General features: G+C 37.2%; 5 protein-coding genes across 7 annotated transcripts; 2 read left to right on the top strand and 3 right to left on the bottom strand.

Moving 5' to 3' along the window:
* Positions 1-869: 869 nt before the first annotated feature.
* On the top strand, positions 870-7,796 carry l(2)41Ab (lethal (2) 41Ab). The gene is made up of 19 exons (XM_013314129.1): positions 870-1,111; positions 1,539-1,657; positions 1,942-2,080; positions 2,220-2,306; positions 2,443-2,575; positions 2,721-2,878; positions 2,962-3,075; positions 3,285-3,415; positions 3,660-3,802; positions 3,997-4,097; positions 4,297-4,479; positions 4,821-5,066; positions 5,351-5,519; positions 5,854-6,062; positions 6,236-6,355; positions 6,519-6,614; positions 6,749-6,949; positions 7,033-7,191; positions 7,407-7,796. Exons 1-19 carry the CDS (start codon positions 968-970, stop codon positions 7,731-7,733), a joined length of 2,979 nt encoding a protein of 992 aa, XP_013169583.1. The 5' UTR covers positions 870-967; the 3' UTR covers positions 7,734-7,796.
* Positions 7,797-8,004: 208 nt separating this feature from the next.
* Positions 8,005-11,649, bottom strand: LOC106118933 (zinc finger protein 235). Of its 3 annotated transcripts, none has more exons than XM_013313699.1 (7): positions 11,399-11,649; positions 11,021-11,330; positions 10,607-10,867; positions 9,770-9,968; positions 9,412-9,501; positions 8,877-9,023; positions 8,005-8,351 (listed from the first exon to the last, which is right to left on the bottom strand). In XM_013313699.1, the coding sequence occupies exons 1-7, from the start codon at positions 11,519-11,521 to the stop codon at positions 8,204-8,206; spliced, it is 1,278 nt and encodes a 425-aa protein (XP_013169153.1). In that variant the 5' UTR covers positions 11,522-11,649; the 3' UTR covers positions 8,005-8,203. The 3 variants fall into 3 exon arrangements, with proteins under 3 accessions (XP_013169153.1, XP_013169154.1, XP_013169155.1); XM_013313700.1 differs by having other exon boundaries at positions 11,453-11,649; XM_013313701.1 differs by lacking the exon at positions 8,005-8,351 and having other exon boundaries at positions 8,878-9,046.
* Positions 11,650-11,882: 233 nt separating this feature from the next.
* On the top strand, positions 11,883-16,068 carry Ttc26 (tetratricopeptide repeat domain 26). Its single transcript, XM_013313703.1, is given in 13 exon segments — positions 11,883-11,972; positions 12,087-12,212; positions 12,375-12,558; positions 12,792-12,847; positions 13,009-13,184; positions 13,653-13,799; positions 14,050-14,173; positions 14,455-14,634; positions 14,885-15,082; positions 15,179-15,334; positions 15,447-15,553; positions 15,696-15,806; positions 15,808-16,068. Coding segments are annotated over 13 exon segments (1,662 nt in total). The 5' UTR covers positions 11,883-11,969; the 3' UTR covers positions 15,902-16,068.
* A 956-nt stretch (positions 16,069-17,024) lies between these two features.
* On the bottom strand, positions 17,025-18,818 carry Cpr64Ac (Cuticular protein 64Ac). Its single transcript, XM_013313702.1, has 4 exons — positions 18,674-18,818; positions 18,141-18,332; positions 17,693-17,923; positions 17,025-17,516 (listed from the first exon to the last, which is right to left on the bottom strand). The coding sequence occupies exons 1-4, from the start codon at positions 18,683-18,685 to the stop codon at positions 17,403-17,405; spliced, it is 549 nt and encodes a 182-aa protein (XP_013169156.1). The 5' UTR covers positions 18,686-18,818; the 3' UTR covers positions 17,025-17,402.
* A 4,053-nt stretch (positions 18,819-22,871) lies between these two features.
* LOC106118927 (sodium/potassium-transporting ATPase subunit alpha-B) lies at positions 22,872-26,110 on the bottom strand. Its single transcript, XM_013313688.1, has one exon. The coding sequence runs from the start codon at positions 25,970-25,972 to the stop codon at positions 22,925-22,927; it is 3,048 nt and encodes a 1,015-aa protein (XP_013169142.1). The 5' UTR covers positions 25,973-26,110; the 3' UTR covers positions 22,872-22,924.
* Positions 26,111-27,942: the final 1,832 nt, after the last annotated feature.

The raw sequence follows: 27,942 nt of genomic DNA, 5'->3' as shown, positions 1-27,942 counted from the left end.
AAAATATTTATTCTCAAAGTGGGCAGTGGACAAAATAAGTTTGGGAACCACTGCTCTAGATTTTAACACTGCGCAAATTAAGGGACCGTTGGATGTTATGTGACTAATTTTCTCGAAACAATCGCTAAGTAACATGAGTAACCCTTGGTTTGTGAGAGCAAAATCTCTGTGTAAAACATATCGTCATCAATGTTGTTAGACAAAACAGAGATATAACAGAAAACATATGTTTTAAATGTGGATTTCGAATTCAGAAACCCACGGTTAATGATGCCAACGTCAATCTGAGCGAGTTTTAAAAACACAGTTATGACGACCAGCCTTCGAGACGAGACGCAAATAAATATGCAACATGTAATTTGAAGACATTTGAATGAAATTACAGATATGATAATAAATTGTTGCAGTAGACTGTGATCATTGTGGCGATTTAAGATCTTCCTACATTAAAATTTTCCAACGAACATTACTAATTTCAAATTTATTTTATAATTATACTAGGTGTCGCCAGCGATTCCGTCCGCTGATATGTAAAAAAATTTAATTAGTGTAGCCCATCCATCCACATCACATCCATCTAAACATTCGCATTTATAATATTAGTAAGTTAAATAAAAAGCAGTTCTTTAAGGCATAAATTCGAAAAAAAAATAATCTCCTCCGTATCCGTCTCCTGGCTCTAAGCTACCTCTTCACCAATTTTCAGCCATATCGGTAAAACCGTTCTTGAATCTAACACGATTTTCTTTTATATATATAAGAAGATCAACGCTTATATTTTTGAGATTTATTAAAAAAAAATAACCATGTTAAAATAAAACAAAGCTTATCCAAAAAATAAAACTGTCATGTCAACTGTTGCCTAGCAACCGATAACAACGCTTTTTATATTTGGAGTAGCTTTACAACGCAGAGAAGATTTGGAGATATTTTGTTACGAAGCTCATTGAAACCATCGGTGTTAAGTATGGAATGCGACAAGTGTATGAAGGAGCCCGAGCAGGCGCCGCCCGTGCTGCCTAGCTGCGTCTGTCCGAGGGACGACCATGATATCGTGGTGCACGAAGAACATTGCTTGCAATACAGAAACGAGCAAATGGTTTATCGAGAGGTTAGTATTTTTAAAAGCAGTTTCAATGATTATATGCAAACTTTACACATCAGGAAGCAAACTTCTGTAACAATGCAATTTTAAAATATGAAGGTTATTTTAGCAAATTCTGGTGACCGTTTGTTCGCTTGCCCCCTCAAAAAAAAACGAAGATCTGACCATGTTGCATGCACCTATACAAAATATAAGATATATCAGGACTATTAGGCAATACCTACGATGTTTAAGATATAATTTTATTACTAAAGCAATGGTAAAGAATAAGGTACACCATACGTATTCATGTCACCATATTTGTTAAATTTTTTCGTCGTCGTCAGGTCATACTCTGAACTCTGTGACTACCTTATGTCTAAAAGTGACTAGGCTTTAGACAACTTCTGGTCTAATGCGAGTATTTGTCATAACACGTAAATGTATTCGTCAGTCCCCGGTGTGCGAGTGCTACGACACGGTCCCGCCGGCGACGGAGGAGGAGTGCGCGTGTTGTCGCTGTCCTGTGGACCAGTGCCGCTGCAACAGGGCCGGCCGGGAAGCTTTCGATGAGTCAGTAATCACAAATGATAAAATAAGAGTTAATTTTGACGTGCCAATCTAATATCTTTAAAATCGTAACTAAGAAACTATGGTATAGCATCCACGGACTGTACAATGCTGTCGACTACGAACTGAGTGAACGTCAATATATGATCGCTCAAAAGTATAATATGTAAATAAAGTTGTTTTGATTTATAAATAAATGAAGGCAATATCTTGCTAAAAACGACATAATGGAAGTTAATCGTATACCAAGGGCTAGAACAATGAATTGTATAATTAACCTATACTAGATGGCGTAGCAAACGCGTAATGGGCGCGATGCCCGCCGTGCTGGAGGCCACGCATCCCCTCATGCAGAAATTCCAGGAAACATTGAAACGGTTCCTGGAAAAGGAAAATCAAATTGCCGCTGACGAAATACAAAGACTGGTAAGAGACATACACATCCACTTCTAAACTATCGTATGAAGAAATATTATCATCTCATTTTTTTCAAGGAGAATGAGTGTTTCGGCAGTTGAAAGTTATGACAATATAATGCACTGCAAACAAATGTTTTTATTTTCAGAAAGACGAACTAAAACAAAGCAAAGATGCGTACGATAAGGACCTTGAGACAATCTACCGTGATGACCACGATACCAATGCTCAAAGAGTATGTGTGATTTTTAAACATTTATATATTCTACATACTCGTAACAGAAATTCACTTGGCAAAATAATACTAAATTTTTATAAGCACCAGGAAATTTTAATTTACTATAAATTTATCTTTAATAATACTGTCATAGGCCCTTATAGAAGAATACGAACAAACGTTGGCGGCGAAAAGAGCAGAGCGTTTAGCTTCCGAAGAACGAGTTCGCGTTTCCACTGAAAAATATAAACAGGCTCGTCAAAAGTTGGACTCAAATGCTGTACAAGGTAAGTATTTATTAATTTACGTCTCCAAAATGCCAATAACGTATAATATTACGTCCGTAAAGTTTTTGTGATATAGTTCACTTTGTTTAAACTTTTCTAACGTCGGTTTCACGTGGCTGACGTCTTTGGTTACGTCGTATTTTAGAGCGGGAGGCTACAGAGGAGCTAGAGGCTCTGACCACACTCTGCCGGCAACTGGAGGCCTGGAGAGACGAGACGGAGTCAGATCTGACGGTCAACCAGCGAATGTCGGAGAAGATGAAGACAGAGAAGAAAGCTCTAGCGGATGAAAAGAGACAACTGGTGAGAGATTGAGACAGACTCCCAGATTGCTTTTTAACATTGCTTACCCAAGGATAACTTTTGGGTATTTATTTCTTTTTCAGGATATGATTATCTACAACCTGAGCAATGAGGTGTGGAAGTTAGAATCCAAGCTGGAGCTGTTCCAGAAGCAGATGGAAATTAAGAATGCCGAGATGGAACAAGTTAACGATAAGGTTTTCATCTACCGTTACGCAATCAATGTGATAAAAACCTATATGGATGCCTTTCATTGTAAAGAAGTTATAGTTGGCCAATTCATATTTCCCAAAAAAAAGTTTTGAATTGTTTTTAACGGCCTACAATACTGTGGCAGAAGTTGACAGGTCTTAATCTTGTTGTATTGGCTAGTCCATAATCTTAGCCATTTAACTAATATTCCCAGGTGACAGCATACGCGGCGGAGTTGGAAGACTTGGAACTTGACAAACGTCGGCTGGTCAGTCTGTGGAACTCGGTGCTGGTGAATATACAACAGCGAGACAGAGTGTATGACTCCGTGCGGGATGATTACAAGTAAAGTATAAGTATTGATAAAGATTAAAACCCTTTTTCCACTAGGTCACTATTAAAATGAAAGTCTTGATGTGGTTTCCTTGGTGTCGAAATGTAGACCTCACATATTCTATGAGGATTTGTTGGTTCTCAACAATTGCTTCTGCCCGTTAGTGAGATATATACGAAAATATTTGCGTACAATCTCAGTACGTAAATAAAGTCATTGTCATTATAATATTTCTTTATTTGATCAATTTTTAAGATCGCTACAAGAAAATTATCGTACGTTACTAAACAACTTGGAGATATCGAAGAAGGTCGCAATAGAAGAGATGAACAGGAGCAAGGAGATTGCAATGAACAAGGACAAGATCAACTACGACATCGCCTCAGCATCCAAATATTGTGAGTTATTCATAAAAAAAATTACAAGACCAACTTGATACTTTGAGAAACCTTTAGAATCAATTTTACTAGTTGTCGAAATATAATTCAATTTGTGAATGAATTCGTTCGATATGTTCGTTCGTTTATTTTTCGCAAATTACAAATTGGCGGATTCCGTGATTTGTCAGTGACATACATAAGTATGTTTGCAGTGGAATTTGAAGAGGTGCGCCGCGATGCATTGCAAACTCAAATAGCCGACATCACAGAGTCCATAGAGATGACAGAGAGGGACCAGGAACTTGTGAAATCGGTAACATTGTCTTGTTTTTTGTTTGTTAAAAAAAAATAATTTAATTTTTGTTCCACCTGTAGATATAGCTTGACTACTTTTGAAGAGCGAGGTTTCTTTAGATTACAGTCTTTTGCATTTATAGGCTTTTTTTATTGTTTCTTATTCAAAATATTTATGTTTAGTTTCAGTATATTTATGTTTGTTAATCGTTATACAGGAGAACCAAACAATGAAGAACATATTAAGAACCACCGAAAAGGATTTACAACACAAGACTGAACTGAAATTAAAATTGGAGAACGAAATATTATCAAATCTTCAAGAGTGCCTGCTGAACGACAAGGCGGTCGAGGCAATGGCCAACGGTATTAAGAAGATGAGAGAAATGTCTAGAAAACAAGTACGTTTAACTTACAGATAGTATTGAAAAAATAAGTTCTATGGACTATTAATTTAATCAAGATTCATCATCATCATCATCAGCTCACTATACGTCCCCACTAAGAGGCTCGGAGCCTACCCTAAGTTAAGGGTGATTAGGCCATAGTCAGCCACGCTGGCCAAGTGCGTGTTGGTTGACATCACACATATCTTTTGAATTACTTCTCAGAGATGTGCAGGTTGCATCACGATGTTTCTTTTTGTTTTTTTTAACAAGATTAATCCTTTATAATATACTCAGATGTGCTATGGATTTCTTTATTAGTGTACTAATAATCAAAATTTGTATACTTGTTTTAGGAGATGACACTAACAGGAATGGAGAACCAACACGCTAAGATTGTGTTGGACATCGAGATGCACCGAAGCAGACAGGCGCACAACAAGCGCGTGTTAGAAGAGTGCATGAACAAGGTGGCCGCGAGAGAGAAAGAGATAGAGCTATTGCAGGAGAAGTACGACCGCAAGACGCTGCTGCTCACGCGCAAGCAGCGGGAACTTGATATCATGATGAAGAAATATATAGCGCTTAAAGAAGTGTTTGACGTATGTATTTAGTCTGTATGGTCTCTAAGATCTAAATCTCTGAATACAACATATCTTCATCTATGTCGTTACCATTGAAAAAACTGAGATAGCAATATATTTTAAATGGGGATTTTGGTCTCAGAAACACACGGTTAAAAAACAATATACTTATTTAATGGGTGGGTTTTTTAACGGTTATATGTATTCCACTCCACTGTCCCTTTTTTTTCAAAATGAGGTAGAGATAACAAAATATGCTTTATTTTTTATTGTACATCTGTGGCTGTTGTACACACGTGCAGATGAAGTCGCCGCAGGAGCGTCGCATCCAGGAGCTGGAGCAGCAGATCCGCGAGTTACGGGAGCGCACCGAGCGCGCACAGCATGACTGGCTGCGTCTGCAAGGACACGTCGTCAAGCTCGCCGCGCACCATCACAAGATACTCGCCGATATGAACCTCATCAATAAACGTTAGTTCTAATTGTGTACTTTATGGGAATATCATAAAGCTTACTATCCCTTGTATCACTGCAGAAAGCTTCCTGTCGCAATCAGATATCTAACTGTAAATTTAGCATAACAAATCTATTTATGTATACATGACATGGGCGTCGCTAGTTCAGGGTGGCAATGGGTGCAGCTGTCCCCCTCTAGAGAATCGAAAAACTATAAAATATGTACTACTTGTCAGTTTCTTCCAATCCCTAGCTAATAAGCACTTTTAGCATAAAAAGCCTTGATTATCGGCTGGGTATGCCTTTGAAACATATGCGTATGCTGTTGTAAAGGGAATTAACATTGCAGAGATCCAAATCTGCGATGAGAAGACGATGCGCATCCAGGCGGAGTGCGAGCGCATTGCGGGCGAGCGCGCGGCCGTGGAGCGCTCGCTGCGCATGTTGCGCGGCCGGCTCGAGGTGGCGGAGCGCACGCGCAAGGACGCCACCGAGCGCAACGAGGACGCACAGCGCGCGCACGCAGCGCTCACCCACGAGTACACTGCCAATCTAAAGGTACGCGAACCATGACGTCATCAATGGCTACAATCATGATCTGTCATTATGTGTGTGTGTGTCTTTTCTCCTTATTCGCAAATTTGTCTTCACAAATTGAATGTCTTTGCAGTCTATGGTCTTGTATGATCAAACGTGATTTTTTTATCGGTAGTGTGTTTATTTCTTTTCAGGATGCAGAATCTGAAATCATCGAATTAGAGGAAGATATAGAAGCGCTTGAAAAAGAGAAGATAAATCTGACACAAGACTTGGACAGAGTTCAGAGAGAGGCTTTGATCTGGCAGAGAAAGGTAACAGTTATTCGATTGAAATTCCAGTAACAGTTGAATATTAATATTACACATTTGCTGCTGACTATACTAATGTTTTTTCTTATTAAAAGTACAATTTTTATATGTATACGAAAAGTGTACTAGTAGTCAAAGTTTATTTTTACTAGTGATATATTTTCAGGGCATTCTCGCTGTCGAGCTCAAACGAAACATTCAAAGCTCGAAGGCGGCGGAGGGGGAAATCGGTCAGATGAAAACTGAAATACATAGAATGGAGGTAACTTCGTACAATAATATTATGTTCCGCTGATTGTATATATTTTTATAATATTCATGTTAACAAAGAAGGGAATACATCTAGAGGGATGAATTGTAAATGCTACTACAATTTTATGTTATGTTTACTCCCAGGTGCGTCGTGACCAGCTGCGCCGCACCGGGGAGAAGTTGTCTGAAGACCTGGCGCTGTACGTGACGCGGCGCGAGACTGCCGCCGACAAGGGACGTGCCGCCGCCGCGCTTGAGAAGGCGCACGGGGGGACGCAGCAATCGCGCTCCGCACACTACCACAAGCTGCGCCTCGCCAGAGCAGACGCCACCAGGCTCAACAAGGCTAGATATCAAATTAATTTCATTGTCATATACCACTATCGTGAGTTTTGGATGTTTAGACTAATGTATAGCTTTGTTTCCAGGAGCTGAAGGAAGCGCAGGCCAATATGGAGTACTTGGAGAACGAGCTGTGTCGGTTGCGACGTGAGACAGTCGACACAGCCGCCCTCAACTCGCAGCTGGAGGAGCACGTCGCCGCACTGCTGCGTGACTGCCGCGACACAGAGCGACAGAAGCAGTGGGTGAGTGAGACAGAACATGCCGTGTCGACAAGAGCGAAAGAGATGGATAGACGTTATCATGACCGTTAGATATGAGTTGGATATAATATTTTATGGAAGGCAAAAACGAAAGAACAACTGTTTATGTATCATTTTTATTGCAAAATTGTGAGGAGCGAGAAATATTGCCAAATAGAGAGTGTGGTCTGTGTAATTTCAAACTTATTTTTTTTCAGTTACTCGAAAGAGTGGTACGTAGTCAGCGTCTGGGCAGTGAATTGGCGACGGCGGTTAAACGTCAAATACTACGCGTGAAGAAACCTAAAGCGGCAGTCATCGCAGAGTATACTCAGGCTAAAGCGCTTAATGAAAGTCTGAAGAATATAGTGGCAACACTGAGCAAGGAGTATCCACACCTTAGTGACAAGTTGGAGACGATAAGTAACACGCTGGATATCTACTCGCCGACACAATCGCCCAGGCTTTCGGAAGATCAGTGCTACTGCCCTAAGGATCTGGAAAATGTCGCCGAAAAGCCGCTAGACTCCTGCCCTTGTCCTTAATGATTTGATTTTTGTTTGAGTTGATGATTGGATTGAATAAAGTGTGTTTTTATTTGAAGTTTGTTTTAAATCTTTCTTACCTATATCTCCCTTGGAAATTTTCAATCATCTATAATAAATAATACTCTAAAATAACAAAATACTATTTTTTATTATAAACTTATTTTGTACAACACAACAATATTATATAAAATTTTACAACGAAACATGTAGATTTGTATTAAAGTACAAATATTGGAAAAATATTTACAACAATCATAAACTATTTTCTAACTATTCTAATACCGCAAATATGCAGCTTTAATTCGGAATCCGTACAAACTTTGTTGCATAAAATTGACTAAAACCCATTGGAATGAAAAACAATTTAAACGCCTGTACAAAAACATGCTATCTCTCTTTTCTCAAATAGAACGAGAGAGATAACAATAAGTTGGAAGCTTCGTTATTGTGCTTAGCGATTGTGATCTTTATTTCTTGTTTATTAAGCCGTAGTTTCGCTCGTGGACGTTAACCTCGTGCCGTTTGCGGTGGTCGGAGCGGCCGAAGCGCGCGTCGCAATACTTGCACTGGTGGCGCTTCTCTTTAGTGTGAATTCTCATGTGAGCACTTATGTACCTACGAAATAGATTAAATATTATATTATACTATAAAAATAATCTAAAACATCACTACACCATGTCAAGCTTTACAAATTCCTAATAAAACCACGGCCACCAAAAATCTACTAAAAAATATCAACTCTTTGTTTTATAATTCAACTAAAATTGATGATCTGTAGATCAGCTCACGGTTCACAAGTATGAAGCAGTAACCGGCTCAATTCAATTTGTATCTGCATTGAGTTGTGAGTTGGGTTTCGAGCTGCGAGCTGCGAGTCACCGGGCAGCTTAAGATGTAAAGTGTGATTTTTTTTTCAATGAGTCACCGCCGCTAGCGCATCATCGATCGCTCTACGACTCGCATTTTACATCTGGTTGAACCGTTTAGCTGCCAATTAGTTTTTAAGCCGTGGCTCAACGGTTCAAGTCTATGTTACCATTTGATTCGGAACAGAGAATATTTACACACTAGTTTACGAACGAGTTGCCACTTAACATCTCTGAGTGCGGTTAGTGGCATAATTTATTTATTGCTACTGACCCTGGGTTGGCGAACGTCATATCGCACAGGCTGCAAGCAAACATCTTGACGCCGGTGTGTATGAACTGATGCGTCTTCAATGAATTGCGCGTCGTGAAATATTTCTTGCAGTCTTGACACTGGTAGGGCTTTTCCTTTGTGTGGCTCCTGGAACATGTGGCCGGAGGATTCTGTATGTACGGATATGTGACGTCACAAATGTTACGTAAAGCCTCTGTCACCATTTCGTGACTGCCAAACTAAGTCTAATAAAAATAATCTTAGCTAAACGGCACAAAATAAAAATGCTTATAAAAATCCGTAATTGTAATCTATATTCTTACTTCTTACTTTAATTATAAATGCAAATGTTTGGATGGATGGATGGATGTTTGTTTGAAGGTATATCCAGAACATCTGAACGGATCCTGATGAAATTTGGCATAGATGTAGAACATAGTCTGGAAGAACACATAGGCAACTAATTATTTTTTTTATACCGCGCAGACGGAGCTGCGGGCGACAGCTAGTAATACATACAATATATAATACATACCTCAAATGAACCTGCAAATGATATTTCTTGAAGAAACCTTTGGAACAAAATTGACAAAGATGTGACTTCTCTTTGTCATGCACCTGCCGCCTACAATGTGAAAAGAAAAATATTTTTCTTGCTTTTTTATTTTATAATACAATATTTATTGGCCAAAAACTTGTTAACAACAGTGGAATCAAACTGGCAAAATGGCCATAAAAGTTAAAAAAAAAATATTTAAAATAAAAAAATTGCTTATAGAGGTTTCTCATTTCTCCAGGTTGCTGTATTGCTATCCCTTTCATTTAAAAAAATATATATGTTTATATACATATATGTACATAATAATAGACAGTTAATAAACATATAATCATACTTATGTGACATCATGGTAATCTTACAACGGAACTTCTTGTCGCAGATATCACATGCGTAGGCAAGTTGTTTTGTATGTATCGTAGAGTGCAGATCTAACACTGACTGGCTGATGAAACGTTTGCCGCAGGGTATACAGACGTATTGCATGTCTTCAGCATTATGCATCATCAATGTATGTGATCTTAGGTCCACAACATCTAAGAGATACAACTTATAAATATTAAATTGTTTTAAACTGTCACGAGACATTTATAAATTAATTAGGAACAGCTGCACTTGTGAACTACACTTTTTCACAGGTTTAACAGTGGTAGAACCCATTTTAAAATCTTCACACAAACTGGCTGGTTCATTCCGTGTAATACCATAACTACACAGAAGACAGGTGATAAGTGAAAACAATTCCGCATTTTGTCTGATGAGTGTATGTCCCAGAGGCCTAATTTTAGTCATCTTTCCCTTCAAACCCTTTTTATTAGAGAGTGGAAGTGTATTTTCTGGATGAGAGGATGCATGCAAGGGAGAACATTCTCTGTTGATTAAATGTAGGCAAACTAGAATGCTGTTAATACCTCCCTCTATAACAATATATTATTTTTGATCTCGTTGGGATACAAAAATTATTAGCATTATCAAAAACAACTATTCATCATCACACACATTCATGTGCACACTATATGTCCCCACCGAGGGGCTCGGAGCCTACCCTAAGTTAGGGGTGACTAGGCCATAGTTAACCACGCTGGCCAAGTGCGGGTTAACATAACTATTAATAATTACATATTCATTATCCATGGGACTCTTGGAATTGTGACAAGATGAATATTTTTCTTACCTTTATCACAAATATCACAATGTGATTTTATACCAAGATGTTTGGTTCTATAATGCCTGTATCTTGCACTTAGGCTAGAAAATGACTTATCACACTCTTCACATTTAAAGCATTTCCTTTCATCAACAGATTTATGAAGCCTACTATGCTTTTCCAAATTTACAACTGTCTTTCCACACTGTTCGCAGATTTGATTCCTTTTTTTATAAACTTTTAAATTTTCCTTTTTTTTCTTTTTGAATACTTCCTCTGCAACATGGTCTGAAAATATTACACACTTAATATGAAAAAAGCGAAACAATGTTATCAAATTAATTAGTTTTCCTAAGTTTTTAGATTGTTTGTTATAATATTTGTATTCAAAAATATTTCTAGTAGTGAAATGTTATATTTAATGTAGGATTAACTACATACCATTTTCTTTGGTTTCTTCTAAATTATTTTCACACTTAATCTGCTTGATAGCACTGAGGAATTCGTCATCGGACGAGAAACATTCGGAATTTTTAACATCATTTTCATTGTTATTACTAATTTCATCAAAATTATTTTCACATTTGATTCTATCTTTGAGTAATACATCGTTTGCTATATTGCCGTTTAATTGTAAATTAAGCAAATACGTATTATTTTTTAAAGCAAGTGTTTTAAATTTGTTAAATTCAATTATTTTTATGTAGCAATCTGAACATATTTTTCTACCGTATATAAAGTTTGGTGACACCTAAAATGGAATAGAAAAATTATTAAAAATGATATTGCTATAAAAAATTACTGAAATGATCTACTTACAACAATATCTAAACAAAAAACCAGTAGTTCCAAGAAATTCTTAGATTCGTTTACTTTTTCGGCTTCTAATTGGAATATATCCTTATCGCCCATGCACTTCAAACATATCCTACAGTCGTCCATATTTCTGGTCAAAAATTTATACTATTGTATAATGCAACTAAATATATTACATGTTCTACAATGAAAATATTAATTAAATACGAGCGAATAACTAACAAAAACTCAAATCAACAAATACAAATACGTCACAAATACGTCGTTTGACTTTGACACTTACACAACGTTCATAATCACAAACAAATATGTAAGATTCATAAACGATAATTTTTATAATTATAACCAAATTATAACTATAGAATAGAATATTGCACAATATGACAACTAGGTTTTAAATTATGAGCCTCTGAATTTATACCTCAGATTTTCTGCACCCATTTTCTGATTATGTTCCAACACGTAATTGTGTTTGGTAGTTTGTTGCATGAAAGGTTGTCATGGCTACGTATTGAATATTTTTCCATATTATGTATGATTTTTAAACATAAACTGATACTGAATATTATGTAAAATGGTATGTAAAAACTGGTAGTTTAATTCTAAGTTGCTTATTAAAAATAGCTGAAACGTATAAAATATGTAATTAATAGTTATATTCTTAAATTTATTTCTATATAATATCTTTTAGATCCTTTCTCGATCAAAACCAGCCACAGAGAATCGCACCGGCAGCCATTCAGCCAAGAAGAATTTCCCAGAGTTTGAAGATTTCATATTGAAAAGGGATTATGTTGGTGCCATCACTTTGCTTGAAGTAATAAATATTTTTGGAAAGTTAATCCATTGTATGAAATATTGTACCCACAGTAAAACATTACAATACAATATTTTGTCGGTTAAAATTCAAAATTAGGAATCAAAAACTGACAACAGGCTTTGTAGAAATAACCGAGTCACTTATTTACTATTTTGTTAGTTCCACAAACACGAAGGCAGAGAGGACGTATGGCTCGAGGTGTGGACTGCGTGGTGCTGGTTCCACTTGGGCGACTACCGGCGTGCACTGGACCTGTATCTACAGCTGCAAGACCGGGATAATCTCGACACACGTATCGCTGACAACTTACCCATTGATCTCGCCGTTTGCTATTTCTACTTAGGTAAAATAATTTCAAAGGCACATTTATAATACTAAAATGAAATCATCACACAAGACGCACACGCTTTTGTAAACTTTAAAACTTTAATTTAAAAACGTCGCGTAATTTAAATAGAGGCAAATGTGGTACAAACTCAATGTAACTAAGTATATGACTACGTTTAGAAAATCGAGAACTTTGGTTTTAGAATTTCTTATTTGCAAAGATTTTAAACAGAGATCTTTTCTATTCAGGTATGTACAAAGAGTCGCAAGTCGCACTGGAAGATGCGCCGGACTGTGCACTAAAGGTTTGTACATATCGTATAGTTATAAGACTACAACAACGCTACTTCTAGACATTAGACCACGACATCTATTGGACGTCTATTGAGCGAGCAACAAGTCTTAGAAATGAATTAGCACACCGCAAGACCCACTGTGCTTTCAATTAATTTAACGTACTCCATAGAACCGTCTACAGTTGCACTTGGCACACAAGCTGGGCGACGAAGAGGGTATGATGGCAGCGCACGCGGCGCTGCGAGATGTGCCCGAGGACCGGCTCAGCCTGGCTGCTGTGCACTACTTACGCGCTCATTACCAGGAGGCCATTGATGTCTACAAGAAGTTATTACTCGATAGACGGTGATTGACATTTCAAAGTAAATTAAACCATCTCCAGGTTCTGTCTAAAAATTTGATTTTTTTTAATAAAAGGCACAGAGGTTTTTTTTTTTTAATTTGACTTGTCTTATACGCATATTTGATACATTTTGAATAATATTTCAGATATAAAAGATACCAGACTGATGCAATTGAGTGGATTAAAGTATTAACTCATACAAACTGGTACATCTTATATTGTTCAGTATTCTAATTCTAGTGATTCTAATGTTACCTAACATTTTTAGTCATAGTTTATTCTATTACTTAGACTAGTTAGAGTAGAAATAATCAAAATATTGTTTCGATTATTTTGAAAGAAGTATATAGAATTACTTTAATTAGTGGTCGCCTATCGGTTCTATTTGGCTTTAACATTGTCATGTTCATTCGTTCGATTCGAAATCATATTTTCGACAAACTCAGTAAATAACATAGTATTACTTCCAGCACTTACCTAGCACTGAACGTATACGTGGCGCTTTGCTACTACAAGCTGGACTACTACGACGTGTCGCAAGAAGTGCTGGGTGTATACCTCGCCCAGCATCCCACCTCTACCATTGCTGGCAACCTAAAAGCGTGCAACTTGTTCAGGTCAGCTCCTAAAACGAATCGGAAGTATGAAATGGGTCCGAGGTGTCAAGTACTGTTCGTTAACCCTAAATAGAATAAAACATACTGTTGTGAACACTTGCTAGCTTTGACAACAATATTAAAGGTTCGAATATTATTTACCTTTGTGTAGATATAAGAAGGAAAGAAGCAAAAGACAAAAATAGTTTATGGCCGTAAATGTGACAAAAATGCATTCGTAATAGTTAACTTATGTTTTTTCTGTTATAAGGTTGTATAATGGTAAAGCGGCAGAGAACGAATTGAAGCAGATATCTTCAGAGCAGCACACTTTCGGACAGGACCTTGTGAGACACAATCTCATTGTTTTTCGCAATGGGGAAGGCGCTCTGAAGGTTAGCATTTTTGGTACAACACTAATAGCACGTAACACAATCGATGCGTTCTGCCAAATATTGTTTATCCAATTGCAACTTTTACGAGTTTATTGGATGATATTGTGACATTTTCATATTGGTCAAAATCTTATAAAAATGGCCATCTAGAAGAGAGACTGGATTATGTAGGATTGTACCACCTTTCCTTATAACATGAAATCGAATGACAAGCTTTAAGACTTCGAGAAAGTTCTTACTACCTACCATGGATTCCTTTCCTTGATCCACTGCAAATTTAGGTGCTTCCTGAGCTGGTGGACGTGGTGCCGGAAGCTCGGCTGAACCTGGCGTGTGTGCGGCTGCGGCGCGGCGAGGCGCTGGAGGCTCGTGACCTGCTGCAGCCGGTGGAGGCCAGCTCGCCACTGCACTACATACTACGAGCTGTCGTCGCTGTCAGGCTCTACAATGATACTGGGGATGTAAGTACAGCTATAGAGAATTATAGATGCATAACGCATAGATTACGTTAGTCTTCTTAAGCCAATGTACTTTAGACAAATAGTATTTCCTAAACACCGCGACGAAATTTCATAACTTTGGTGGTTTGGTGGTTTTGGTTGGTAATACCAAGTGATAATTGAAATTAACTTTTATATTTAAACAGTTTTGTGGTTTCAGATTTATCCTTCAAAGATCGCGTAAATGATTTCCCTACCCTGTATGTCTCAGGAGGAGCAGATGAAGTTGGCGCAGCACAACTTCCATCTGGTGGGCAGCTCGGCGTCGGAGTGCGACACCATCCCCGGCAGGCAGTGCATGGCCTCCTCCTACTTCCTCGCCGGACAGTTCGAGGAGGTCCTCGTCTATCTCAACTCCATCAAGAGCTTCTTTGTCAACGATGATACTTTTAATTTTAATTATGCTCAGGTAAGATACAAGTTTTGGATTCATTATTCATATCTAGAAAGCCACTTGTAATGTTAGCAATATTCTTCCTAGTGCTTCAGAAGTGAATTGTTTTAGGCTAAAGCTGCAACCGGTTTCTATCGTGAAGCTCAGGAATGTCTATTGGCTATCCATGATGAAGAAATACGAAGCTCTTTCACCTACCTGTCTTTCTTATGTCGATGTCACGTTATGAACAAAGAGGCGGATCTCGCTTGGGATATTTGTTCCAAGGTAAAGAGTTTAAATGGAGAACTAATTATAAGTAGCCAGAAGTATGGAATCTTTAGTTATAGTTTCATAAATAATTATTTCCTTTATATGTGTTTTTTATACTGTGGTGTAGGCATCAGGCACTCCGGATGGCTTCGCTCTGTTGCAACTCGTAGCTAACGACAGCTACCGAATGGGACAGTTCCTTGTAGCTGCGAAATGTTTTCACACGCTCGATCGGTATGTTAATTTATTATAAAACTCTTCATCGAAACATGTTCTATGCGGGATATATACTGGGCTTTGAGTCCACTTTAAATGGGTTTTGACAAATTCAAACTACATGAATTTCGATAAGAACGTACCGATGTGTTTCTTTTAGACTGGACGGTGGTCCCGAAATGTGGGAGGGATTGCGCGGGGCGGTGTGCGGTGTGGCGCAGTCTGCTGCAGCAGGCAAGGCGGGAGCGGGCGAGCTGCGGGAGGCGCTGGCGCGGCCCTCCAGCGCGGAACCCAGCGCGCCCCGCCGCTGACCACATCGCGCGCACCATCACCAAGTGGGCGCACCAGAACAGAATTCCGGTCTGAATTTAATGAAGCTGGTAGGAAGTATACACGAGCTATTATGCCGAGTTTACATTATTCCAGTACATCGTCCAATCCAGCGCACGTTTTGACTGTAAACTGGAATCATGTAAACTGCGCATTAGTAAGTTTATAAGTAGTTTTAGGTCAGAGTCGTTATTTGGTCTCTAAGGGAGACAACATTTATATATACATAGATTTCAAGAAAAAAATAGGAATTTACTCCAAAAAACTATGTATAGAAATAAAATGTTTCAAATAAAATTTGTTTTCTTTTTGATTCCTTATTCCAGTCATATGTTAAATATACAACATTACTTTTTTCACATATTTTGCTGTAATTGTGCAACTTTTATGGACGTTAGTTCACCTAGTGAAATTATGCAAATGAAATTAACTACTCTCGAAGCTCTAGATTAAAATAATTTTAATACGTTTAGATAGGCTAAAACTATTCAGTCTATAATAAAAAGTTGTACAATCCCGTATCTAGGACATTAATGCATCTAATAACATTATCCTTGCAAATTTTACACATTTGGTCGCAGCAATGGACACCTGTTTTTATATACAAACTAGTATTTATTACAAAGGTGATAAAAAAATAGAACACATGCAACTTTACCCAATCGCATTAAACATGCTACTATATTAAGTTGTACGACAGTCCAGACGTTCTTATATAGTTTCCTAATAGTTGTCCAGTGGGACCGGATTAAATGACTTTATAAGATGTACGGATATATGTAATTGGTCTAAAAAAGTTTCGCAGTAAATATTTCACTAATAGACTGACTAAGAAATAGTCTGTCATTATTACTACTTAGGTTTTAAAGTTTCGGTTATAGAGTTGTGATAAGTACTTACAATTTTATATAACTTTTTTGGGAAATTGGCTGATATTTGTAGACTTTAATTATGTTCTACATTGAGGTAATATCGAAGTAAATGATAATGAAAATACCCATGACCGCAATAAGTTGCATTTATTTAAAAACTAGTACATAATATTTACATTACAGTAATACAACGCGTCAAGATCAAATCCGTAGCAACAGTCAAAGTAGTACGAAATAAATATAAATAAAACAATTAGTTACATTTCCACGTTACACTGCGAGGTCATTGCTACTGCTGTGTTGCCGAGCGGATGTAAAAAAACCTTCGTAACAACCCAAAAATCTAATACTTACAACCCCAGCAAACATCCTTTATGGAGCCTTAACAACTTCTTGCTACAAGAGACTATGTTAAGCTATTTTATCTTCACTCTTCCGATCCCTCGTGGCCATATTCCATGCATCAAACTTAAACCCAACTAAATAACCTTTAAAAACCAACTGCCATCTTTAATATTCCATCTGTATTCCACCATCTTTGGAAGGGAAGAGTATTTCGTCCGAGAGCATTGGTGAAGCATCCCACCATATTCTCTTTGCCACTTGCTTTAGGGGCGGCCTGTCCTGTAGCCGATCAGCAACACAGCAGTATTTCATCGATGCATCTACCAGGGGTGGCCGAACGCCGGCAGGGTGAGCTTGGCTACGGGTGCGGCGACGGCGACAGGTGCGGGTGCTAGTGCTACCTTCGCAATGGGTGCTGCTACGGCGACGGGAGCCTGCAGAACAATGTTCAATCAATTTCAACTTTTAAGTTACAGTAAATAAGTTATAAATAGCAAATACTACTTTTTAAAAGACCTTCCATATAAAGACGCTATCTTTTATTCCACAAATAAAACTCTAGAAGCTGCAAGAACATGTGATCCGATTTGCTTTGATCTTAATATCTTACCGCGTGAGTGCCACCAGTCCTCTGTACGACGGCGTTGAACCCATTGACCTTGTCAGCGGTGTAGGTGACCTTGCGCACGTGGCCGTCGGGCTCGACGAGACTGTAGGAACCGTGGATGACTCCGTTCTGCAGTGTCTCGTGCGCCTCCTTTTGGTCGCCGGTGTGGGGGTCTGATACTCCGTAAGAGAAGCTGTACGCTGGGTTAGGGTCAATGGGCTCGGCACGGACTACCTATAAAATTACACACAGAATTTATAATCCAATATTGTAGTTCTATTTTTACTTTATTATATTGGTGATTAAATCACATTGAAAAGGCATCTCTGGATGCATATACTCAGAAACTTATAACGCGATAGCAAGTGAAGGGAATGCGGTTAATCTTATACAACTTCAAAAATTACGTTTTCTTTTTAGGACTTTCTAAGCTTGAAAGCTGTGTACTAACAGGGGCGGCAATGGCGTGAGTGGCGATGGCCGGGGCGGCGATGGCGTGAGTGGTGATGGCAGGAGCGGCGATAGTGTGGGTGGTATATGCAGGCGCGGCGAGTGCGGGCGCGGCGTACCCGTGCGACAGCCCGATGTCGAGCAGCCCCGGCGCCGCAGACACCGCGGCCCACGCGCAGCACAACATTAACAACTGAAAACACTTCATCTATAAATGCTAAGTCAGTACACTATAATAGTGATGTTTCAAGGGAAAGTGGGGCTTCCGTTATTGTTATTAAGCTTCTCTTTCATTTATTTAACTCAATGGGAGCATGTTTGTCAAATTCTAAACCTTCACTCCAGTATTGAAGTCATATTCGTCATGATAGTTCAAAGTTACGAATTAGAAATATTCCATATGTATTTCACATGTTTAGTTAAAAATATCTCTAATTACATCAGAGATTTAACTTATCTTGTTCTGTCAAGATTGACTCATAAGCCGTTAGTGTAGAATTAATATTTTAAGGGTTAATACGTAATAATTCGTACCTTAGCGTACATGACTGTGTCGTGCGTCTGTCCTGCCGTGTGTAGCACGTGTGCCGCGATCTCTGCGCAGGAGCGTATATAAGGCCAGGCGATTGGAACCCAGCCCTAAACACTCGGTACAATTTTCGCAATCAAGGATACTCGTGCTCGACTTATGGTACCGCCAAGTTTATTTTATTTTAGAATTCAGATCACAAAACGGCGCCAACAGATCGAGCACAATTCAATATCCGTTGCTCTATTTTCGAGCTTGTCAAATGTTGAATTAGCTTCTATTGACTAATTTGCTGCAGCTGTGTCTAAAGTTTAATCTTAAACGTCTTATTAATTTAATTTCTTAAATTATTACGCTGAAATAATATGGGATTCTGGAAAAAATGTAAGGAAAATAATGAAACATGTTCGTCCAACGAAAAATAGTTAATGATATTGGGTGGGAATCAATTTTTTGTAGACATTTTGTCTTAGTTAATATTTTTTTTACATTTTACCGACATATCACATCAAAGGACTTTAAATAATAAAATATAGAACAAAATTAGCTCAATAGTCATATTTCTTAGGTAAATTAATTGACGAAGGAGATACCAAAAGTTTTTATTCAAACAGAAAAGGCGTGAACTGGTCGAAAAAATACAAACACTAGTAGATTTTATGTCCGCTAGTAATGCGGCTAGCGACAACCCATTATGGTCGTTTCTGGTTTACGTGGAAAATGAGAGCGAATTTTTAAAATTATTCTAAAAGTTAGTAACATTTTAATGTAATTAAAGTTAAATGCAGTTTTAAATGATATCAGATCAAAGATCAGATGGATATTTGTTTAAGGTATCTCCAGAACTGCATGGATCTTACTGAAATTTAGTATAGATGTAGAACATAGTCTGGAAGAACACAAAGCCTACTAATTATTTACATAAGACATAAGAGTTCGCTAAAGTTGCCTGTCTTGCGCCTTCTCCTTCCAATCCATCTTTTGTCCACATGTCCAGCTCTACGATATCTCGCCAGCGGTATCTGGCTTCTAATTAAGTCTTTTTTAATTCCGTACGGATGGAATTGCAGGCCACTGCTAGTTATGATATAAAATTAATCATTTTAAACAATATGTAAATATATATGTGATGATTCACTGTAATACTGATCACATCCTAAACAGTAATTAAATATTTATAAATAAATACATACATTTCATTAATTTAACAGAAATTTATGTCATATTAACCTCAAAATGGGTATTCAATCATATATTTACAAGTTATTAAGAATAAAAAATTACTTTACATTAAATTATTGCATTTATTTTGAATTAATATTTATTGACCACTAATCGATTAAAATCGATTACGAATATTTAAACTTTCATAAAGACAATGCAGATTAACATAAAATCTAGTGCCTTTTACATGTAAAAAAAAAACTTCTAACCTCTCATGTATATTTCTAACCTGTAATGTAACAGTTAATCTATATTGCGTCAGCTGAACATTTAACAAAATTCATACATATTTGTACTTTTCAAATAAACGAGTAATATGTTTCGTTACATTTTTAATGCGCCTACTTTTTATGATTTAGCCTTCACGCTGTATCTTTTATAGAAAAGGTAAACGAATTCTGTCACTTAGAGAAAATATTGATTTATGTCCCTTATTCATGAATAAACATTTATTCATTTATACTTTAAATTAGCTCTAAACTTTTAGATTTAAATAAATTGTTTATTGTTATATTTTGTTTCATTTAGTGGATTTTTCATTTTGATCAAAAATACCTTATCTTTAATTACTCTAATCTCTATGGTTTCTTTTAATTTGCGTGAATTAGCCAATATTACTTTTTATTAATGAATTTAAAATAATCTCTGTATTAGAATTTCTTCAGAAAGAGCTTTAAATACCCAAATAGATATTAAGTTTCCTTAAAGGCTAAGAAAATATAGTAAAGAAACATACTTTCTTATCTAACATTGAGTATGTCTAAGAACATGAATATAACCTACTCGAATTTATAGCCTAGAAAGTCACAGCTCTAATGCTAGTTTCACACGAATGCAAAATTTTCTATATTATCAGGTGACAAACGAGCGAGCACCCGAATCGCCGAAATAGCAAAACGACCGATGCCTATAGACACTCGCAATTGCAGATGGGTTGCCTACCTTTAATCGCCAGAAGAGTGGACGCATAGAAAGAGAATGTTTATTCTTCCTATGTATAACCTCTTTCGGCAAATCCACTTACTAACCTTTCCTTATAAGAAAATTTATATTAGTAAGATTAGGCCTCCGGGTTACCGAGTTAGAGAGAATATTAGTCAGTGTGGCACTGCTATTGTTTAAATGCACACAAGACATGACCAGACGACTTCAGTCAGATAAGGTTCTGGTAACACATTTTTGTCATCATAGTGGCGCTAGTGAGTTATTGTATTTTAGTTTCACTTGTACTCACTGAGTCAGATTATATCGATCTGTCCTACTGTTCCGCCCTCGTGCGAAAGTTATCATAAGTGTAGTTTAGTATTAGATCAAGTTATGTGATGTAGGTCACACCACACATGCGGTACGGTAAGGCACCGACAAGCATGTGAGGTCTGATTTAAATTCATACAGAATGGCCGCGCCCCATTCATGTGCCGCGTGCCTTAATCTCGATGCAAGCTTTAAGTTCACACCAGCTTTGGATTACTTAATTAGGTCTTTCACAATTAAATATTCAGATTTGTAACCACGAAGGATTAATCGATGGTTTCTGAGACTAAAAATATAAAAATATTGTTAATGCTGTTTTGTCAAAGATAATGAGAGGGATGACGATATGTTTTAAGCAGGGATTATAGTCGCAGAAACTAACGATAACAGATATATGTTAAATGTTATGTACGCTTATTTAATTTACTTTTAATAAGACATCGAAAGTTAAACTTCTGTGAAAATGTTCCTAAAAATTTCTACAAATGAAAATTGCGATGGGTCGTTTGTTCTAAAAAAATCTTCCAGACACTTTAAATTAACTTATGTTCATTCATTAGGAACATTAATAAAAAAAGTCAATTTAAAATACGATCCAGTTCAACTGTAAATCATACAGAATTCTATTACGGAATTATTCATGACTAGACTAGTTAGCAGTTGGACAGAAATAATTCCAAAACGTCAGAGTACGATATAAGTTGCAGTATGTGGGCTGCCCAGTGCCTTATGTCGCAAACACTAGTTTATCTATACTGCAATTTGAAACTGACCGCATATTTTCTCAATAAGCAAAACTGAGATCGCTTTGGAAAGATGTTATTTAAAAAGATGACAAGGCATTATTAATTTCACAGTATAGCTAATGAGATGATTTCTTGAAATTAATTCAAGTTTCCAATTGTAAGATTGGAACAACAAATTATTAAGAATATAATCCATAAAGGATGTTTCGCTTTGTCGAAGATTATGTCATATATTTGTCCTATTTGAATCCTGACGATATAAGCATTTTTCGATTTCTTTTCTATAAAGACTTAAAGGCTCTTAACAAACAAAGGACGGTTCAGAATGTAATTATTATAGTAAAAAATTCATCAACCGATCATTTGTCAAACAGATCTATACTCCGTCTACCTCTCTGTTCTTTGCTATTTAATCTTTTCTTTCTTTTTTCGTTTTCAATTACCTTCAACCTTGACGTTGGCGAAATTATCGAAATTAAAAGATGGGGTCCACTAGTAACTAAAAGAAGAAGAAGAAAAAGATAGTAAAAAATATTACAGATCAGTTATTTTAGCATTGATTTTGACATTAGTATAAAATAGGTTTAGATAACAATTTTAAGTAACGTAACATATGAACTTCTTATTGCAACCTTGTATTAAATAGTTGTTCGCGAACAATTTAATAAACAGAAGTATGTGGAACAAAGTCAACTGTCAGATACTTGAATAAAAAAAATATAGATTTAATGTTTGATAAAGATTTGTCAAAACAGAAACTGGACTCTTATAATTTGTCATTTGTTAGTGATTAATTGGCAATTGTTTTTTTATGTTATTCTTTGTATACAAATTAGTGAATAAATTTTTATGAAATAAAATTTCAGTGATATTTTACTCTATTTATTAAATACGTTTACAATGTTATAATACTAACATATATAATACTAAATAAAATTACTATTTATTTTTACTTTTATGCTTACAAAAGGAAAAAAAAACATAATTTTCAAACTACACAAAACATAATTCGTCAATATATTTTTTTAAGAGTTAGTAGTAGGTTTCTTCCTCAACCCATTTAGAGATATTGTTCCGGATGATATAACGCCTTAGTTCATCGCCTACTATCATAAGCACCATGAACGGTAACGCCAAGAAAAAATGATACCACAAAAGCGCTTCCGTATTGAAAACTTCATGACATAAAGGAAAATAAGTCACCAAAAGTGCAGCAAATAAATTAACAATAATACTAATGTTCAAGACATGATTGCGCATACCCTTTTTGATTAATGAGATGCGTCTCGTTTTACAAATAATGACGTCTGATATCTGGGTCCAGCAAACTGCGACAAAGTACGCGGTCTGCGCTTGCTTCTCGACGCGCTTCCTGTCATGGTAATACCACGGACGGCCCAGAGTGTCGAGGAACGTATGCGAAGGTGTCTCCCACTCTTTGCGCACAAACATCAACGTTGAAGGAAAGAACCCGCTGGACGCGAAGACCGTAAAGTACGCGTACATTCCAGCAAAGAACTGGATCAAACCGACTTGAAAATATGCCATGTAAATCAACACTTTATTAACAAGACGATCCGTCGGCTTCCGCGGAGGTATCGACATTATATCCTCCTCCGACGTCTCGTACGCCAGACTCATCGCCGGCAACAGGTCCGTGCCCACGTTGATAACTAAAATTAAAATCAAAGTAATAGGCAGGGGCATGCCCAAAAGTGCATACAGAACGAAAGGTAACATCTCAGGCGTGTTAGAAGTTAGAGTGTAGGCTATAGTTTTCTTGAGGTTATCGAATATGCGTCTACCTTCCTCTATACCTAGCACGATGGAAGCGAAATTGTCATCTAAGAGAATCATATCAGCGGCCTGCTTGGACACCTCGGTGCCGGTTATACCCATAGCGATGCCAATGTCGGCTTTCTTCAAGGCGGGGGAATCGTTGACACCGTCTCCAGTTACTGCGACCACATGCTTCAACGACTGCAGCGTTTCAACAATAAAAAGTTTTTGTTGCGGACTGGTGCGGGCGAATGTTATCTCCTCATATTTGTTCGCCGCCGTCTTCAAATCATTGACACTCATCGTTCTGAGCTCGTCACCGGTGATGATGACAGCTTTGAATTGGTTTCTTATATGTATAGGAACATCGGCTAAATCTATATGATGCTCGAAAGCATAATCGTATGCCGTGGGTTGCGTTATTGTCCCACACTGGCGAGATATCGACAGCGCAGTGACGGGATGGTCTCCGGTCACCATCAAGACTCTAATACCTGCCTGTTTGCACAGAGCTATAGACTTGTCGATATTTTTTCGAGGAGGATCTATCATAGATATAGCCCCGATAAAATTTAAGTCGTCGATAGGAAAATTACGTTTCTGAGCATTGAATGAATATCCCAGGGGATAAGTTTCTAACGGTAGCTTGTAATCGCAGTAGCCTATCACACGCTCGCCCATGTTCGCCATTCTAATAAAGTAAGCTTTTAGTTCCTTCTTTATTTCTGGCGTGATCGGAATGATCCCGTCGTCGGTTAACACGTTAACGCAATGTTCGAGAACTATCTCGGGAGCTCCTTTCATAATCAGGTAATAACTTTGAGTGGTTTGCATTCGGTGGATGGTGACCTGATATTTGTAAGCCGAACTGAAAGGTATCTCAGCTTCTTTCGGATTCATTTCCCTAGTTTGCGTCGCGGACCGATTGATTTCCATGTATCTCAGTATCGCCGATTCCGATGCATCGCCAATAATTTTCCTTTGCTTCACTGGGTGTTTCAAGCTGTCGTGCGCAAATTCCGCTTTCAAATTAAGCGACGCTGCCAGGCACAGCTCCGCATACGTCGATTCAGATACGTGCGTGTGATCGTCTTTGTCATAAATGGCGAAATTACAAAAGAGATGCGTAACGCTCATTCGATTTTCGGTTAACGTACCCGTTTTATCCGAGCATATGCAGGACGTCGACCCCAAAGTCTCGACAGCTTGCAAAGTTTTCGCGAGACAATTTTTCTTTTTCAGTTGCTTAGCCGACAGCGTCATGCACACGGTTAATGTAACTATTAATCCTTCAGGTACATTCGCTAAGATAATACCAAGCATATATTGTAAGGCCGCCAGCCAACTGTTCTGAACGATATAAACCATTACAAAAAATATAAATCCAAATGTAAAGGCTACGCCGCAAACGAGTTTTATGAAATGGGTTATTTCCTTGGCAATGGGCGTCTCATCCTTCTCGAGGCCAGTGACGAGTCCGGCGATCTTGCCGATTTGCGTCATTTCCCCTGTGGCCACAACCACCGCCTTCGCCGTGCCCTCCACGATAGGGCACCCAAAGTAGGCCATGTTTTTGGATTCCAGTGGGTTTTTATTCGTACATTTCGGAGTGTGCTTTACTGGCTTTGACTCACCGGTTAAAGAAGACATGTCCGTTTTAAAATTATTGGATTCCAGTACTCTGATGTCGGCCGGGACAATTTCTCCGCTCTTCAGCTCTAGTATATCACCTACTACGATACGATTTATTGGTATTTTTTTCTTTAATCCATCTCGAATCACAATCGCGTCCAATGGGACCATTTTCTCGAAGCCGCTCATAACTGCAATGTTTTTAGCTTCCTGATAGAAACCAAAGATACCGGTACTAAGAATGGTAGCTGTTATGACGCATCCTAGGTACAGGTACTCCTTGCCGGTGTGACCGCCCTCGTTTCCGGCGTCCACCACGTCGGAGAAGAAATAGCCTATAAAGTTAAGTATGGCGCCACACCAGAGCACACACTGGAACCAGCCGAAGAGGTTGCGTCGGAATATTTTTCCGTAGCTAGTACCGCGTAGTTCTTTGAGCTCGTTGGGCCCGTTGTGCTCGAGAAGCTCAGCGGCGAGGCTCTCAGTGAGGCCATTGGTGATGTTGGTACGGTACACGACCTCGAGCTGCGCTGGTGACAGAAAATGGTCGCCGGTGTGCGTCTCCTCTTTCAGCAAGTTAAGTTCGGACACGTCGGAGCTGTGTTGGGTGCTCGTCCGTCGTAAACCGACCAGCGAGCTGCTGGAGCGACGATGCTCCTTGTGGGGCATAGTTTCTTTATTGCACAACAATTGTTATCAAGAAATGATTACAGCAATATTGACATTCTTCTTTTTGAAAGCTGTCAATATCATTTTGCTTTTTAAACTTAAAAGTTTCTATAATAAACATACGACACAAGATTTATGTAAATCACTTTGAAGACCAGGCGTAAACATACTTGTTAAAAGCGTTCCATTCCGCTCCAGTGAAATCCCGAAATGTTCATCTTCATTTTCGTTAACTATTACACTGCATTAGACGCTACAGTAATATAAAAAACCACCAATGGTAAAGTTCTAGGAGCCATGGTCTAAAAACTATTGATTTAACTTGATAACCAAATAGTGTAAATTAAAAAAAAAACAATGAAACAAAACGGACATACTAATATATTTTTAATACAAAAAATACTTTAGACTGCATTGATGATTTACAATTTTATTTTTAGTTTGTAATATTTTTTACAATAATCTTTTATATTCTATCTACTGTCTCTGCGTATTTTGAAACTTTCCTAATATTTCCTAATTATATCTTACTTCTTAATTTAATAACGAAAACAAAGTTACAAAGTCCAATAAAATATTTTCCGTTTTGATAAAACATTTTTCCATATTTCTATATACTACACAACAACCAAGTCATTTTAATAGCACTCTAATTAAGACACTGACCGTGGGTTTCCGACACCAAAATCTCGGTATAAAACATATCTTCATCCCTGTCATTATTTTTGACAAAACAGAGACAACAGTATATTTGAAACGGAGATTTTGATCTCAGAAACTCACGGTGAGAAATTATTTTCGAGAACACGGCAAGATAAATTAGTTTAATTTAAAACTTACTATTATTTTTAATGTACTTATTAATAAACTCAATGAATATATTTCTTACTACTATAAATAGAATACTATAATTAATTTTATATAACACTAGCTGTCGCCCGCGACTCCGTCCGCGCGGAAAAAGAACAATCTTAAAAGGTTTTCCAGGCTATTATTCGATTTTTTTTTCACCTTTTAAACCTTCCTTAGATCTCCACGAACATTTCAAGACCAAGATAAGATAAATCCGTTCAGCCGATCTGGAGTTTTAGCGAGACTAACGAACAGCAATTGATTTATATATATATAAGATGTATACGTAGTTGTCGCTCTCTAGGGCGATTTACAGAATTATTCCGTTAATTAAACGGCCAGCAAACTGTACTTAGAAAATATATTTACAGATATTACATTCCACACTTTATGTTTCAAACAGGTTATAAGGTTATATTTTTTATTTATGGCCATTATCATATTAAACCAAAAATATCTCTGGTAACAAATATTTTGTACTTTAATAAAAAAAATTAAAAATCAGTTGACAGTAACATTTAAAAATAATTCCTTAAATTTCGTTTGTGGATACGTTTTGAAAATGGAATGATAACTTGGAATAAAGAATTAAAAAACACCGTCGATTACTAAATAAATAAATCCCTCACTTATCGACAGCAGCAATACGAGACATATTGCCATCTCTTTCTTTCTGTTCAAAAAATAGAGACAGCAGTATAATTGTCACGATACTTAAATCCGAAGTTAATTTTTTTTTAATTTTTTCTATTTTTAACATTTTATATACATTAAAAAGGTTACATAAAACTATAGAAAAAAGAAATACCTCTTGCCTTGCTTAGCTTAAAACTAAAATATATTTATATCAAACTTTATACAATTTGCCGCCAAAATCTTCTTAAACTAGAAAAAAGGAATAACGTTTAATTTTATGTCTTTTTATTCATTTTTTATTTTTTAGTTATAAAACTAATGGATTCCTTTGCTTAATTTTTTTGATTAAAACTAAAACGTAATTCTATATGTACTTAAATAATATCACAATCTACTTTTTGTGGTACACTTCTGTAAAGACTAGGAATTATCAACATTTACAATATTTTAGGATAAATACGGTTTTTATTACTCGTTATTAG

This window comes from Papilio xuthus, unplaced genomic scaffold (genome assembly GCF_000836235.2).
Source record: "Papilio xuthus unplaced genomic scaffold, Pxut_1.1 DF827542.1, whole genome shotgun sequence".
In the NCBI taxonomy this organism is placed as follows: domain Eukaryota; kingdom Metazoa; phylum Arthropoda; class Insecta; order Lepidoptera; family Papilionidae; genus Papilio; species Papilio xuthus.
Note: the sequence above shows the minus strand (reverse complement) of the source record. Positions and strands in the feature narration are given on the sequence as shown.